The sequence below is a fragment of the Chenopodium quinoa genome, unplaced genomic scaffold (genome assembly GCF_001683475.1).
Source record: "Chenopodium quinoa cultivar QQ74 unplaced genomic scaffold, ASM168347v1, whole genome shotgun sequence".
NCBI classification, from domain to species: Eukaryota; Viridiplantae; Streptophyta; class Magnoliopsida; order Caryophyllales; family Amaranthaceae; genus Chenopodium; species Chenopodium quinoa.
In genome coordinates this window covers 475,556-492,569 of record NW_018745651.1, presented here as the reverse complement: position 1 = coordinate 492,569, position 17,014 = coordinate 475,556, and the positions used below count along the sequence as shown (strand labels likewise).

General features: G+C 37.2%; 1 protein-coding gene across 1 annotated transcript; it reads left to right on the top strand.

The window, feature by feature from the left end:
- Positions 1 to 226: 226 nt before the first annotated feature.
- Positions 227 to 13,366, top strand: LOC110717091 (ribose-phosphate pyrophosphokinase 4-like). The gene is made up of 9 exons (XM_021895736.1): positions 227 to 328; positions 416 to 463; positions 7,674 to 7,876; positions 8,687 to 9,002; positions 11,861 to 11,956; positions 12,073 to 12,141; positions 12,242 to 12,370; positions 12,684 to 12,783; positions 12,909 to 13,366. The coding sequence occupies exons 3-9, from the start codon at positions 7,761 to 7,763 to the stop codon at positions 13,037 to 13,039; spliced, it is 957 nt and encodes a 318-aa protein (XP_021751428.1). The 5' UTR covers positions 227 to 328; positions 416 to 463; positions 7,674 to 7,760; the 3' UTR covers positions 13,040 to 13,366.
- The last annotated feature ends 3,648 nt before the right edge of the window (positions 13,367 to 17,014 follow it).

The following is a 17,014-nucleotide window of genomic DNA, read 5'->3' as shown; positions in this document are numbered from 1 at the left end:
TCATGTCAATTTCAGAGATTAACCTGAATTCTCTCTAAAAGAATAACGTGATTCATATATTATGCAAAAAAAGAAAAAAAAAGGTGAAATGTGAATTTTAGCCCAATAGCCCCAATAATGCCAATTAGGTTAGGTCATCTCCTTTTCATTCACTCTCTCTTTTTTAATTTTTTGGGTAAATCATTCAGCCGTTTTGTTTGGTTCTTCTTGTTCTTCATTTTTGGTTCCTTCTTCTTCTTCATTCTTCTGCTCTTTTTCTTCAATCACAAATCAAAGCGTTGAATCCTCACTCACTCTCAAGTTCTCAACTCTTCAAGCTCAATTTGAGGTAAATTTTAGTTAATTGTTTTTGTTTTCGTTTCGTTTTTTTTTTCGATCTAAAGTTCTCCATTCTCGTTTTTTTTTCGATCTCTAGTTCTCCATCTTCAAATCTTCCTCTCCTTCAAGTCGTCACAACTCAAAGGTAATTTTCTGTTATTTTTTTTGTTTTCATTTCGGTTTTTTGTTGTTGATTTGTTTTTTGACGGGATTTGCATGTCTTAATTTTTTGATTTTTAGTTCTGATTCGTATTGCTGTTCATATAATTGTGTTAATTTTTTGATTTTATGTTCTGATTTGTATTGTTCATATAATTTCTGTTAATTTTTTGATTTTATGGTCTGATTTATAGTTTCTGTTTTGGTTAAGTAGTTGCTTGTTCTTGATTTGAATGGGTTGCTCATACATCGTGCTCACCGCGGTAATAAGTCTGAAATCCCCCTTTAATGAGTTAAAGAGCGCACCTAAGTTTCAAATTAATCCAAGCCCAATCATATCTTGTTACTGTAAAGTTCGATCAAGCTCCTGCTTAAGCCATATTAATAAAATATGCTTTGGAAACTCCTAAGCGTATTGTATCTAACCCAATACCTTTCTAATTTATTTTGTCTACCATGATAGTGCACATTTATTTTGTCCTTTCATATGTTTTGTCTACCATGATGATGCTACTGTTTCATATGTTTTGCTTGCAGCATTTTGTTATTGTAGAGCAAGGTAGAATACATACAAGTTTAATGCCTAATTAACGAGGGAGCTGTCCTTGATTAACGCAAAAATGCCTAGAAGAGTTAAACTATTGCCAGTCTTCGTTTTGTAGATAAATTCTTAATTTTTAATACATGATGAAATCATCAATAGTTTACAAATGGTTCTTCTGTTAGTGTTACATGAGTTATTATTAAGTATTACTAAAAAAAATGGAGGTAAGTATTACAGAAGATAAACAGTAGTTAGTAGACATAACCGGGAAGAAAGCTTCGCATTTGAATTTTATGTAGTCGAACTTCGAAAACCTAGGCGACCTTTGGTAATTTATATGAAGTATATAAGAAAAAACACTATCATGCAAGATCTTTTTAATCTCTTTTCAATGTGTCATAATATCGACTTTTTAACAATTTTAAATTTATAAATGGTCAAAGGTGTACATTGGAGATTGTACAAAATGCAAATAAGAATATCTTAAAGTATCAAAAGAAGTATGATAGAAATTATAAATAATCAAGCCGGAGGTTGGGGACCTAATTTCGCTTAAATAATAAAGGGAACAGACAAAGTAATTCACAAATTTGTGATGAATCCAAAATAGGCATATCATGATATCAATTCTTTCACCAAGGTCAGGCATAAGAAAATGCTCCTATCAATACTCTCTAAAATAGTAAGCTCTGATAACTTTTCATTTTCCAATACCCAAGTTAAAAACATAACAAGCGGTTTGAATACCCATGATTGAAAACAGCTGGTTTATAAGATAATAGTCATAGTAACCAAGGAGTTAGTATAGTGGTTCTCGAAGCAATTAGTAAATATATCTAGCATTAAATTTTCTATGATTTTTTATTTTTTAAACTTCTCTTTATTAAGTTTATAATCACATCCTAATTCTACTTATAGTAGTTACATGACTTACATCAGGCTCCATAACAACCAATAATGTAATTATCTAAGTAATAGCCACCTCTCCAGGATTCATTACACGATATTAATACCTCTGATATCAAAATATTTCAAACTCTCTGAACACGACACTATCACAAAATACCCATATTTTATGGTCCCCTAATACTACGTATATGGTAAAGATCTGAAAAATTTAAATACACAAATCAGATATATAATCAGTGATTTTTTACACTACTCTCTTAGCCCTTTTAATGTACACTACAGTATTATTGTCTCCATGAGAAGAGAGTATAGGCATATCAAAACGTTACTCCAAATTTATTTCCTAACACTTACAATGACAATTTTTAAAAGTGAGACAATTTAAAATTGGCATTCAATGACACTGATACATGTATCAAGACTTTGGATTTAAATTTTTTCCTTACTAAAGAAAGAAAATATTGATCAATTCTTCGGATTTACAATGCAACAAAGTATAGTATACACAAGAAAATTCTGTTAACCGTCTTCTTTTCCATAGTTGTCTAATAATGTAATGTAGACCCATGGTATTTTCAAGTGAGACAGATACAAACTTTTGGCAATGACTCTAAACCCTCACAAGCTTTTGTCATTGCATTGACATTCTTTTACAACGGTGCTTTAAGCTTTCAGTAATTCAAACAAATCTAGAAAGGATAGTCCCTGAGGCCGGCTCAATTACAGCTTTTCTAACGGGAATTTGAATACTAGCACCTTAACAACATAATATATGTGATGTATGACCTACATCACCTTTTAAGTTTTTGCTTAGATGGTTGGCTCTAGTAAGTCTTGTCCCAACTTATCCAAAACCCCTCCAAAACCCTTGTCACTCAAACCCAAACCCATATCGCAATAGCCAATACCTAACAAAGGCAAACCAAACAGTAAATAGGAACTAAATCCCCACACCCAAAAATAAGGAGCTCAGAGTAGCCTATATATCCCAAAAATTCTTTATCAAAATTATATAGAAAACAAAGGTCATGTCCTAATATTTCCACCAAACACTTCTCAGGCCCTATATGTGTCTAGTTTCTCAATAATATACCTTCTATTGAAGCTGCTTCATATATTTTTATACTACAACATTGGTCCTCAACCATCACACATTATCTAGAAGTTACACGGATAATACTACATCCTTTCCTGCTTCCCCGCTTTTTATTTAGAACAGAATAGAGAAAGAGCAAGCACTTCACCAGCTACTAGGAACTACAACCTCAGAACAGATAATTGTCCAAGAGGACCAAGGCCTGTTCATCCAAGAAATTAGAGTTTGAAGACTCAATTCATTACCACAATTCAGACCATTCACACTTTCACAGGGCAATCAATCCCAAATCAATTGCACGAAGTATGCTGAGTAAAATCATGCAACTCAATCACTTCAATTCAAACTTTCGTGTGTAGTAGAGGAGAGCAGGGAATATAATGAAAAATTTATCAGATTATGAATGTTGTCCTACAACAAAAATTTAGACTCAACAAAAACTAGCACCCACCTCCAACTCATTCTATTAGCAACAGAAATGAACAACATTCAACTCAGATACCCTACCCTTTTCTAGTTTCTACAAAACTTATTAGGCTGACTTTTGACAAGTTGGTCTTAGTTACTTTAATGGTAACATTCTTACTTTCTGTTTGTTCACAACAATAACTCAAAGTGCTACTCTTCCAAACGAATAGTTCTTACAAAAAAAGTTTCTAATGCAATTCACTCCCATCTCCAACATCAACACTTTGACATTTTTAGGTTTACACAATTAACTTAGAATGGTGAGCTCATATTCATACGTAAAATATCTCCTATGACTGGAATCAACGGTCACATTGATCATTTAACTTGAACTTGTAATGTAACCATTACGTTGAAGCGGAGGTTGAACTAAAGTTTGTCACAAATCTAATCATAGTGACCATCAGCCCATTTCAATCTCTTTAGAGTATGTTGATAGCATATTTCTTTTCATACAAAAAATAAATAAATAAATAAAAAATCATTTCAAAGACCTTCATTTTAATATGACTATATGAGTGTCAATCCACATATTTATTGGCAAATTTCTTAATTGACTCACTTTATCCCTTTTAACGATGTTATATATGAAATTTAAAATCTAGAAAGAAAGCACAAATGTATCAGAATTTCAACAAGACCCCCTCATAATACTCGATAAACACAAATATAACCACGAAGCATGTAAAAGAAATTCCAATACTATAACAAATTGACAATAAGGAACCGGAATAGATAACACATCTATTCCAGCTTATACTTGATTATGTCATATATGACCACACTAGTTGGTCCACCCCTGATATTGGAATGTTGGATAATATCCTTGCCATTGTAAAAGCTGTGGCAACATCTCCTTCCTCTTCCATTCTCTCAAAGGATCTAGTTGGAAAAAATGGTAAGGCCAATGTGAAGGAAGCAACAAATAGCCGCGGAAGAGCAAATATAACACACAGTTGCTCAAATATGACTGCATGTGAGCTAAAAGCAGCCAAAAAGGCAACATGTTGGCCTCTTATATCTTATGCATTATTTATGAAAAGATTTGAATAACCGTCGTCAAAGCTCCTGATACATGATATAATAAATCAGGCCTCTAATAGAACACTTATTTATAGAGGTAAACATGTTATATATTACGGAGTGTAACACAGCTTCAATATTTGTCTACAAACAAGATAAACCTGCAAGCCCACTAGGCTACCACAAATGAAGAACTATCTTTTTCCCTTATTATAGAAAATCTAACAAAGTCGTGTCGATAGACAACAACCGAAGGATGAAGGTTGTATTTTCAAATATGCAGCAATGTACCATACATTTCACTTTGTAGATTAATCTATTTTGCAAGATAAAACCTAGCAGGAAATGCCTAGACTTCAAGGCAGACAAATGGAACTTGTAACATGTCCAACAAACAATAATATAATTCGCAGCCAAATTATGTACAACATGCTACAAAATACTTGTAACATACAGTATATCAAACAAAGAAAAAAAAAACATACAAATTATTTATGTTTCTTATATACTCTATTTCATTTTGTACCCATATTGGATCCTTACACTCCAACAAGGTTATAGAATCTTCTTTTGTATCCTGGGCTAAAATTATGAACATTGTTCATAAAAAAGCCAAATTGGACAGTTAAACATGTATCCAAATCCAAGTAGTTTAAAAAAAGTAAAAGGGTATCGTTACACTAACCACAAAAGTACACAAACATAAATTCCAAATTAAACTCATGAATCAGAATCATCAATGAAAATTCAAATTAAACAAATTCCTAGTAATGGGTACAAGAAATTTTAGAAGAATTTCACAACAAAAAAACACACACACACACACACACAATTGAAGCAGAGTAATAGAATGAGATCTCCAATTGATGGATTGAAAATTGATAAAATCAGATTGAGCAGCAACTTTACGAGCAAGTTCTTCCGCTTCGACATAGTAAAAGAGCAAGGACACTTGCTTCTTGTTGGGTTTCTCCATTGTTTTCTCTTGGGCTTGCTGGGGTTTTTAGTCTTCTGCTTTAGTTATATGCTTATATTCTCTTCTGTAGTCAAGAAATAGAAAAGAGTGGAGCTGTTGCAAAATGGAGTGGATGAAGTAGAAAAGAGCACATTTTAATCTATAGTGCTTTTAGGGGAATTTGGAATTTATGCAATTTGTAAAGCAAGTTACTGGCAATTTTGTTAATTACTACCTCAAAAATAGAGGTTTTGTGAATAACTACCCCTAAAAAAAAAATTTTAATTACTACCACTAAATCCGATTAATTCAAGTGATTGCTACCCTTTTCTCTAATCAGGCGATTTAAGCTCTTAAAAATATTATTATTCAGCTAATTTATAATTAGTTATTTTTAAACCTTAATCCCCACCCACCACCCCCCTTCTACCACCCTCATCGCAGGCCGCCCACCCCACCCTAAATCCCTCCCAGTCGCCGAAGACCGAAGCCCTTGTCGTCGGCAACCCTCACCGGCGGGCGTGTCGGCGACCCCACCCCTTCCTCATTCCCTCTCCGTCAGCTTTCCACCACCATTAAAACCCACGTTCAAGCTCGAAGGCAAGAACACAACATGCTCATTTCTTCACCATTTTCTACAAAATTACTATCAAAATGCTCACAATTAAGAATCCAACAACATGGGACAAACAATTTCATCCAACAAGCATCACACGAGAAAGCCCCAAATCGACTTTCAAAGGGGGTTTTCGATTTTTTTACAAATTTACATGAAATTCGACAATGTAGCAAGGATTGTACATGGAAATACTTACATTGCAATGAGAAGAAGATATTACACACAATTTGCAAAGAAAACTGGTGGAATTCAAGCCAAAAAAGCAAGCACCCACGAATCGAAAAGGGGTTTTGGGTTGTGTGGGTGGGTGGCCGAAAACGAAAAGGGGAGGGAAAGAGTGTTTTGGGTAGGGTGGCCATAAAATCGAAAAGGGGAGGGGAATGGGGTATAGGGTGGGGTTGTCAATGTCGAGAAGGGGATGGTAATGGCTGGGAGGCTGCCGGACTTTCGTTCTCCTCTTCTCTTGTGCTTCTCCCTCCCCTTCCCCTTCCCAGCGCGTGGCTTCCTAGCTGGTGGCAAAGGGATGATGTGGTAAGGGGCTACCAAAGATGGTGGGGATGGGGTAAGGGGGTTGTAGGAGGTGGTGCAGTGGTGGTTTAGAGGTGGTGTTAGGGTTTATTTAATTAATCATGGCTTTAAAACAACTAATTATAATCTTGCTAGACAATGAGCTCATTAAGAGCTTAAATCACCTGATTAGGGACTGAGTAGGAAAAGGGTAGCAACCACTTAAATTAATCGGTTTAGGGGTAGTAATTAAAACTTTTTTTAGGGGTAGTAATTCACAAAGCCTCTGTTTATTAGGTAGTAATTAACAAAATTTCCTAAGTCACCTAATGAATCGTTATTATTCTAAATTGTCACATTGTTTCAACTTCTTATACCTTCATTACGTCTTCATTTTTCCTAACAATGGCTTGAGGACTCGAGGAATAATCAATACGAAGTACTATTCAATTATCAAGGAGCCCGACCCAATTACAAATACTACGGAGTTTACGTGAATATAGTGGCATTTTCGTTATTTTTTAGGCTTCCGCACTGTGATGCATGGGTACGCGGGGGACGGGTATAGCCCAAATACGTCCCCTTGGTTTTGGGTACAACGCCAATTTTTAGGTACGATTCACCGAAGAATTAACGACGTTTCAACATAATTTTAAGGTACCAAACCCAAATAAAGCGAGGCCCTTAAAAATGAAAAACCTCTCTTTACTCTTACTTGCCTTTTCGATATTGTGGAGGGACCGCACCAACGCTTACCAGCAACATGCAGCGACTTGGTCTTTTCACGTTTTCACTTGTCAACCTCTCTCTTCCTTGTTTTTCTTCTTCAATTTAAAATTGACAAGCTTAGAGGCGCACGCAATGTATGCACAATAATTTTTTAGCTTGCTTCGATCCTCTATTTACTTAACATATTTATATCTATATATTATGCATACTTGAATATAAAAAATAAATTTCCCTGTTTAAATATCATTTAAATATCTATGATTGTAAAATAAAGAAATTCCCCTTAAAGCACTATAGATTAAAATGTGCTCTTTTCTACTTCACTGACCACTCCATTTTGCAACAGCGCCACTCTTTGCTATTCCTTGACTACAGAAGAGAATATAAGCATATAACTAAAGCAGAATAGAAAAAGCAAGCCCAATAGAAAACAATGGAGAAACCTTACAAGAAGCAAGTGTTGCTCTTTTATTGTGTTGAAGCTGAAGAACTTGCTCGTAAAGTTGCTGCTCAATCTGATCTTATCAATCTTCAATCCATTAATTGGAGGTCTCTTTCCATAACCCTGCTTCAATTGTGTGTGTGTGTGTGTGTGTTTTTTCTTTTTTTGTGAAAATTTTCTGAAACTTCTTGTATCCGTTACCCGAAAGTTATTTAATTTGAATTTTCATTGATGATTCTGATTCATGAGTTTAATTTGGAATTTTATGTTTGTGTACTATTTTTGTGTACTTATGTAACGATACCCTTTTATTTTTTTAAATTACTTTTGTGATTAGTGTAACGATACCCTTTTATTTTTTTTAAATTAAATGCAGATACAAAAGAAGAGTCTATACCCTTGTTGGAGTGTAAGGATCCAACATGGGTACAAAATGAAATGGAGTATATAAGAAACATAAATAATTTGTATGTTTTTTTTTTCTCTCTTTGTTCGATATACGGTATGTTACAAGTATTTTGTAGCATGTTGTACACAATTTCGCTGCGAATTATATTATTGTTTGTTGGACATGTTACAAGTTCCATTTGTTTGCCTTGAAGTCTAGGCATTTCCTGCTAGGTTTTATCTTGCAAAATAGATTAATCTACAAAGTGAAATGTATGGTACATTGCTGCATATTTGAAAATGCAACCTTCATCCTTCGGTTGTTGTCTATCGAGCTCGACACGACTTTGTTAGATTTTCTATAATAAGGGAAAAAGATAGTTCTTCATTTGTGGTAGCCTAGTGGGCTTGCCGGTTTATCTTGTTTGTAGACAAATATTGAAGCTGTGTTACACTCCGTAATATACAGCATGTTTACCTCTATAATTCAGTGTTCTATTAGAGGTCTGATTTATTATATCATGTATCAGGAGCTTTGATGACGGTTTTCCAAATCTTTTCATAAATAATGCACAAGATATAAGAGGCCAACATGTTGCCTTTTTGGCTGCTTTTAGCTCACCAGCAGTCATATTTGAGCAACTGTCTGTTATATTTGCTCTTCCGCGGCTATTTGTTGCTTCCTTCACATTGGTCTTACCATTTTTTCCAACTGGATCCTTTGAGAGAATGGAAGAGGAAGGAGATGTTGCCACAGCTTTTACAATGGCAAGGATATTATCCAACATTCCAATATCCAGGGGTGGACCAACTAGTGTGGTCATATATGACATACATGCTTTGCAGGTGAGTTTCATAATCTAGTATAAGCTGGAATAGATGTGTTCTCTATTCTGGTTCCTTATTGTCAATTTGTCATAATATTTGAGTATTGGAATTTCTTTTACATGCTTCATGGTTATATTTGTGTTTATCGAGTATTATGAGGGGGTCTTGTTGAAATTTTGTTACATTTGTACTTTCTTTCTAGATTTTAAATTTCATATATAACATCGTTAAAAGGGATAAAGTGAGTCAATTAAGAAATTTGCCAATAAATATGTGGATTGACACTCATATAGTCATATTAAAATGAAGGTCTTTGAAATGATTTTTTATTTATTTATTTTTTGTATGAAAAGAAATATGCTATCAACATACTCTAAAGAGATTGAAATGGGCTGATGGTCACTATGATTAGATTTGTGACAAACTTTAGTTCAACCTCCGCTTCAACGTAATGGTTACATTACAAGTTCAAGTTAAATGATCAATGTGACCGTTGATTCCAGTCATAGGAGATATTTTACGTATGAATATGAGCTCACCATTCCAAGTTAATTGTGTAAACCTAAAAATGTCAAAGTGTTGATGTTGGAGATGGGAGTGAATTGCATTAGAAACTTTTTTTGTAAGAACTATTCGTTTGGAAGAGTAGCACTTTGAGTTATTGTTGTGAACAAACAGAAAGTAAGAATGTTACCATTAAAGTAACTAAGACCAACTTGTCAAAAGTCAGCCTAATAAGTTTTGTAGAAACTAGAAAAGGGTAGGGTATCTGAGTTGAATGTTGTTCATTTCTGTTGCTAATAGAATGAGTTGGAGGTGGGTGCTAGTTTTTGTTGAGTCTAAATTTTTGTTGTAGGACAACATTCATAATCTGATAAATTTTTCATTATATTCCCTGCTCTCCTCTACTACACACGAAAGTTTGAATTGAAGTGATTGAGTTGCATGATTTTACTCAGCATACTTCGTGCAATTGATTTGGGATTGATTGCCCTGTGAAAGTGTGAATGGTCTGAATTGTGGTAATGAATTGAGTCTTCAAACTCTAATTTCTTGGATGAACAGGCCTTGGTCCTCTTGGACAATTATCTGTTCTGAGGTTGTAGTTCCTAGTAGCTGGTGAAGTGCTTGCTCTTTCTCTATTCTGTTCTAAATAAAAAGCGGGGAAGCAGGAAAGGATGTAGTATTATCCGTGTAACTTCTAGATAATGTGTGATGGTTGAGGACCAATGTTGTAGTATAAAAATATATGAAGCAGCTTCAATAGAAGGTATATTATTGAGAAACTAGACACATATAGGGCCTGAGAAGTGTTTGGTGGAAATATTAGGACATGACCTTTGTTTTCTATATAATTTTGATAAAGAATTTTTGGGATATATAGGCTACTCTGAGCTCCTTATTTTTGGGTGTGGGGATTTAGTTCCTATTTACTGTTTGGTTTGCCTTTGTTAGGTATTGGCTATTGTGATATGGGTTTGGGTTTGAGTGACAAGGGTTTTGGAGGGGTTTTGGATAAGTTGGGACAAGACTTACTAGAGCCAACCATCTAAGCAAAAACTTAAAAGGTGATGTAGGTCATACATCACATATATTATGTTAAGGTGCTAGTATTCAAATTCCCGTTAGAAAGGCTGTAATTGAGCCGGCCTCAGGGACCATCCTTTCTAGATTTGTTTGAATTACTGAAAGCTTAAAACACCGTTGTAAAAGAATGTCAATGCAATGACAAAAGCTTGTGAGGGTTTAGAGTCATTGCCAAAAGTTTGTATCTGTCTCAGTTGAAAATACCATGGGTCTACATTACATTATTAGACAACTATGGAAAAGAAGACGGTTAACAGAATTTTCTTGTGTATACTATACTTTGTTGCATTGTAAATCCGAAGAATTGATCAATATTTTCTTTCTTTAGTTAGGAAAAAATTTAAATCCAAAGTCTTGATACATGTATCAGTGTCATTGAATGCCAATTTTAATTTGTCTCACTTTTAAAAATTGTCATTGTAAGTGTTAGGAAATAAAATTTGGAGTAACGTTTTGATATGCCTGTACAGCTGTACTCTCTTCTTATGGAGACAAATAATACTGTAGTGTACGTTAAAAGGGCTAAGAGAGTAGTGTAAAAGGACTATTATCTTATAAACCAGCTGTTTTTAATCATGGGTATTCAAACCGTTTGTTATGTTTTTAACTTGGGTATTGGAAAATGAAAAGTTATCAGAGCTTAGTATTGTAGAGAGTATTGATAGGAGCATTTTCTTATGCCTGACCTTGGTGAAAGAATTGATATCATGGTATGCCTATTTTGGATTCATCACAAATTTGTGAATTACTTTGTCTGTTCCCTTTATTATTTAAGCGAAATTAGGTCCCCAACCTCCGGCTTGATTATTTATCATTTCTATCATACTTCTTTTGATACTTTAAGATATTCTTATTTGCATTTTGTACAGTCTCCAATGTACACCTTTGACCATTAATAAATTTAAAATTTTTAAAAAGTCGATATTATGACTTATTGAAAAGAAATTAACAAGATCTTGCATGATAGTGTTTTTTCTTATATACTTCATATAAATTACCAAAGGCCGCCTAGGTTTTCAAAGTTGACTACATGAAATTCAAATGCGAAGCTTTCTTCCCGGTTATGTCTACTAACTACTGTTTATCTTCTGTAATACTTACCTCCATTTTTTTTAGTTGACGCGTATTCCTCCGGTTTTGCATTTACTAGCTACCCCACTTGCTTTATCATTCTCTTTCTCTCCTCTCCTTAATATGTGTGTCTAAATTGAACGTGTCAACTAAATAGAAACGGAGGAAGTACATTGTTTTTTTCACGTGTTTGACACATTATTTTTACTGTTTTGCAGGAAAGGTTTTATTTTAGTGACAATGTACTACCATTGTTTGAAACTGGCATCCCCCTGTTGAAGCAGCGCCTTGATCAACTCCCGGATGCTGAAAAGGTTACTATAATATGTTTTCCCTTCTCCACTGGCCATTATGTTAATTCCGCATAGAATTTTTCAACTGTCTTTACAACTGTATGTTAATGATTGCTTACTCCACAATATTGTTCCAGATAGTAGTTGCATTTCCAGATGATGGAGCATGGAAGCGATTCCACAAGCAGCTAGATCATTTTCCTACGGTCTGTATTTTTATGTCATGTGTGATTATTACAACTGTTCTGACCAATTCAATCCTGCATATTCCATCGCAATTAAAATTTTCATGTCATCCAAAACCAGGTGGTTTGTGCAAAGGTTCGTGAAGGTGATAAACGGATAGTGAGGCTTAAGGAAGGCAACCCTGCTGGCTGTCACGTTGTCATTGTTGATGACTTGGTACAATCTGGTGGCACTCTTATTGAATGTCAGGTATTTTTTTTTTCTTTGTTAAGAGAAAGCAATCATGTCTGTATTACATAAACTTTCATTTAGTCGTGTACATATGCAATACCTCATTCCTTTTTTAACAAGAGCAGACTTGCTGCTTTCCTTACATAATAACTTTGGCTAGGAACTCAAGAAATTCATAAATTTTGGTCTTTGTGTTTTCTAAGTTCCACTCATATTTTTAAGTTGAATCTTACTTTTATATTATTATTCATGTTTACCAATCAAATCTGTATGTTTTTCACGGGTACTTGTACAAGTATATGTCTATATGACTTGGTTCTTGAAACTGCAGAAAGTATTGGCTGCGCATGGTGCAGTGAAGGTTAGTGCTTATGTGACCCATGCTGTATTTCCAAAGGCTTCATATGAGCGTTTCACGCATAAAAATGATGGTAAATACTCTTTGACCATCGTTAATAATTTATCACATAATTGCAACATAATATCTGATGATTCTTGATTGCAAAGTCCGTAACTAATGATGACTCAAAATATCTTTGTTTATACCTTCTCCCAGGTTCAGAGAAAGCATTTAGTTACTTTTGGATCACGGATTCTTGCCCTCGTACTGTAAAGGCAATTGCAAATAGAGCTCCTTTCGAAGTTCTGAGCCTTGCTGGGTCGATTGCTGATGCTCTTCAAATATGAAAAAGATACAGAGCTATTTGACCGGAATAAGTGATTATGTAAGGTTATGTGAGTTTGTATTATGTCATGGTTACATCAAGGAGATATAACCGTAGCTATTACTCAGTTGAAAAACAGATTTATGAGGCAGAGTTGCTTTGCAACCTCCTTTTCAGCTTCGATTTCATTAGGTTCAGTATCGGTATTAACCGTAGCTAGATCAGTTATTGTTAAGACAGGTGAACACTTCATAACTCTGAAGGTGCTATTACTCAGTTATTATGTCCTAGTTGTTGGGTATAAGATGAAAAAAGTATCAAGATAATTTTATTGCTTTACAAATAAAAATAGATACTTTTGATCAAATCAAATGCCTTTTATAATCCAAAAATATGTTTATCATCATGTCTTTAGATACTCTAAAATTCTGTAATGCAAAATTTCAAAGTAAATGAAATAAAAAACAAAAAAGGAATAGAACTTTTGACTAATTTCCCCCTATTTCTTGGACTTTGGGCTTCTAGCACCCTAAGACTGCGGCACCGGCTGTTCAACTTTTTTGGTGTTTTTTTTAACCATTAATTTTCAGACTTTAACTTGGCTAAGATCTTACCAGTAGTAACAAATTAATAATCCAAGCACAAAGCACAGTTTCTATTCACTCTTTTCCAAATTTTTTCCCTTGCATTTTTTAATACTCATCATGTCCCAAATTTAAGGCTACATTTAGACTTCTAAAATCTCTTTAACACATTTTTTTATGTTTTTTTTATCATTAATACACTTTCAATTTGTATTAATAATATTAATATTAATTTAAATATTCTTTGATGATACATAATGTTACAAAGCTAACATGATTGAAATTGGACAAATGAATGGTGTTTCGGGGTTTTTTGATGTGTCCTGCGGGAGAGTTACAATTCCAAGAATTCCCTTCGACCGCCTGTACCTGCAAAACCACGAATACTCCGGTTGGGTGGAGCTCCGCCTCCAACGATCAAGTCAGTGATGTACGGGAGGAAGAAAGTGCGTAAAAGAGTAATTACTTCTCGCGTAATGGGAGAATTCCGCAATTAAGATTGCTCGGGTTTGGTGTAAATGTGTTTATGATTGTATTGAATGCCCATTGCCTCTGCCCATTAATGAGGGTACTCCCACTATTTATAGTGGGGAGCATTGGTTCCTCATTTAGGGTTCCTAGGACACGTGTCAGCAGGGGATTGGAGCCCTGCTGACCAATGGCAAGGTGCCACGTGTTGCTCAGCCATTGGGCCACGTGGCTGGGGTAATTTCACCCCCAAACATTTGCCCCTCTCAGGTGCTGACGCGGCGCTGACGTGGCAAGGTGCCACGTGGCACCTGAGAAGAGAGCTGACGAAAGTAAACTTTAATTTTAATTTTTTTTTTTTTTTTTGCGAAACCCCTTCAAATTCCAACTGAAGGAAGAGGGAAAAGCAGAAGGGGAAGGGTCGCGCCTCTTCACCTTCCGGGACAACCCCTATAAATAGGGGAGGAAGCACACGAGAGCTCATCTACAAACTTCGTGACATTTCTTGAATTTTGAGAGCATCCGGCATTTCTGAGCATCCGGTCCTTGAAATTCAGAGCACACGGAGACTTGAGATTTAAGAGCAGCCGGTTTTCAGACCGCCTGTGCAGTAGCAAGCACACCAAAGATTTTCGAGAGGGTACCTCAGAGAACCCAGCCGGTATTCAAACCGCCTGTGTCTTCGCAAGCATCCCCAAGAAATTTCTTGAGGTTTTCAACACTTTACTCTAGGTACTGTCTCTATTCTTTCTCGCTTTTCCATGCATTTCCGTTTGTGTCTTTTGCTTGCATTTTTGTTTATAAGTCCCATAGGTAGATGGACCCTTTATACCCATACCCGGACCATAGTTGTGAACTCAGCCGGTCAATTGATACGGCTGAGTCTAGAACTAGATCTGCCGCCTCTGATCTTTGGAATTTCCCCTTTACAATGCCTGTATCGACCGACTCCGTGTCTGTGCAGGACACCATGGCCAGAATTAGGGGAACAGCTATGGACCCCAATTACAGAGGCGGGGACTCAAACGAGTTATCGCCTGAAAATCAAGGCCCAGACGGGGAGGTTAGAGAACCATCCGGCGGTACCCCCGCCACCCCAAGCGATAGCATTCTAGGCTCCTACAACGAGGAGACCTCTTCTGCTGAGGAGGCTGAGCAGCCAGAAGCTGCCATTGATGCTCCCAACTCCCCATCCGACTTTGACGATGGCCGGGTTGAAAGTAGTAGCTCCAGCTATTTAACCGTGTCAGAAGATAGCGAGGAGGCGGAGAGGCCTTCGTGGCAAAGCAGAAACGACCCTCTCATGATCGCCGTCTCCTTGAAGGACCGCGCCCTCATGCGGTCTTCTCTACAAGACTTTATCACCAGGCGGCCGCTTGGTGAAGGATACAAGATGACCGTACCGGGGGAGTTCGGGACGGTTGTATGGGAAGATGACCAGCCCAACGCCAACGGCTGGTTTGGATGCTATGAGGCGGCTTTCCTAGCCGGCGTCCACTTCCCCCTTCACAACACGATCAAGGCCATACTTAGGGGGTATGGCTTAGGCGTTTGGCAACTCACCCCGAATTCTTGGGTGAATATATTAGGGTACATCGCCGCCTGCGAGATGCAGGATCTCAACCCCGACTGGGAGGCGTTTTCCCATATGCACTATCTGAGCCGGAGCCTAGGCGGCTGGAGGGCCTGGTACACCTTGACCACTCACCCCCAATACATGATGACTTTGGACAAGCCGTCTAAATGGTCGGACTGGAAGAACCGGTTCTACCTGGTCAAGGCCCCGTCTGAGGAGGAAAACAGGGAGTACCGGACCTACAACCGGAAACCAGAGCTTATGGGGCAGAAGTGCCGGCTGCCCTCAGTTCCCGATAATGATAGGAGGGCCATTCTGGACTCCGGATTTTTAGAGTTAACCTCTACCTCTCTCTCAACCGGAGAGATAATAAGGGTACCCAAGAACTGGGTGCCCAAACACGAATTTTTCAAAGACGAGTGCTTCTTGTCCGCCTATGGACTTAGCAGAATGTTTAAAACCAAAGGTTACGAACCTTAGCCGGTTAATTTAATGTCGGCTGACCTTTTTCTCTTGATTGCAATATCAAATTCACATTTCTGACCGGATGTACTTTTGTTTTGCAGAAGAAGCTAAGAAGATGCTGCCCACCGCCAAGACACCCGCAAAAAAGGCTTCAGATATCCGAAAGGAGAATCTGGAGAAGAAACTTGCCGCTCAGGCGGCTAAAAAGGTTAGCCCGCCTGACCTTCTTTATATGTTTGGCTTAGATGTTGTTTTAGCTGTTTTATACATCTAACCGTTTGTGGTCTTGTTTCAGGATGGGGGTGTTATTCCCCGTTCCTTGCAAAAACAGATCCGGCAAAGGCCGTTTGTTGAAGAACCGACACTCAAGGTGCCGAGAACTGCTTCTACCGACCGGGCTACAACCGGCGGTAAAACAATAAAGACCCCAGGCGGGTCTAACACTGAGAAGGCCTTAGAGGCCACTCCAATAAGGACCGCAACCGGTCCATCTGCTCTTGAAAGCCAAAAGGCTTCCCAATAAGGTACAAACCCTTTCGATCTCACATTGCTCGACATACCCATGCGGGTAAAATCGTATTCCATGATTGTGCATGACTTAGAAACTAAAGCTATAATAATGCAACAGGCGGATCAGGTCAAGTCCCTCCAACGGGCCCTCTCGGAGCAAAATCTCAAAATGGACAACCTCCAGGCGGCCCTGGATAGCGCTAAAGACGAGCTGAAAAAACATGAAGAGCCCCTCAAGCGGCTCGACCAGGCGGAGAAGAGCAGCAAACGGCTACAATTAGAGAATGACCGCCTGGTCAAGGAGGCTGCCGAAGCTCAGCGCAATTTCCAGTCCACCCTAGAGGCTGATCAGAGCCGGCTCATCGAGGAGAATGAGCAGGACTGCCAAAACAGA

Coding starts and splice junctions, on each gene's coding strand:
- LOC110717091 (XM_021895736.1), top strand. CDS start 7,761: ATGGAGAAACCTTACAAGAAGCAAGTGTTGCTCTTTTATTGTGTTGAA. Junction 7,877..8,686: donor CTTCAATCCATTAATTGGAG/GTCTCTTTCCAT, acceptor ATCATGTATCAG/GAGCTTTGATGACGGTTTTC. Junction 11,957..12,072: donor AACTCCCGGATGCTGAAAAG/GTTACTATAATA, acceptor ATATTGTTCCAG/ATAGTAGTTGCATTTCCAGA.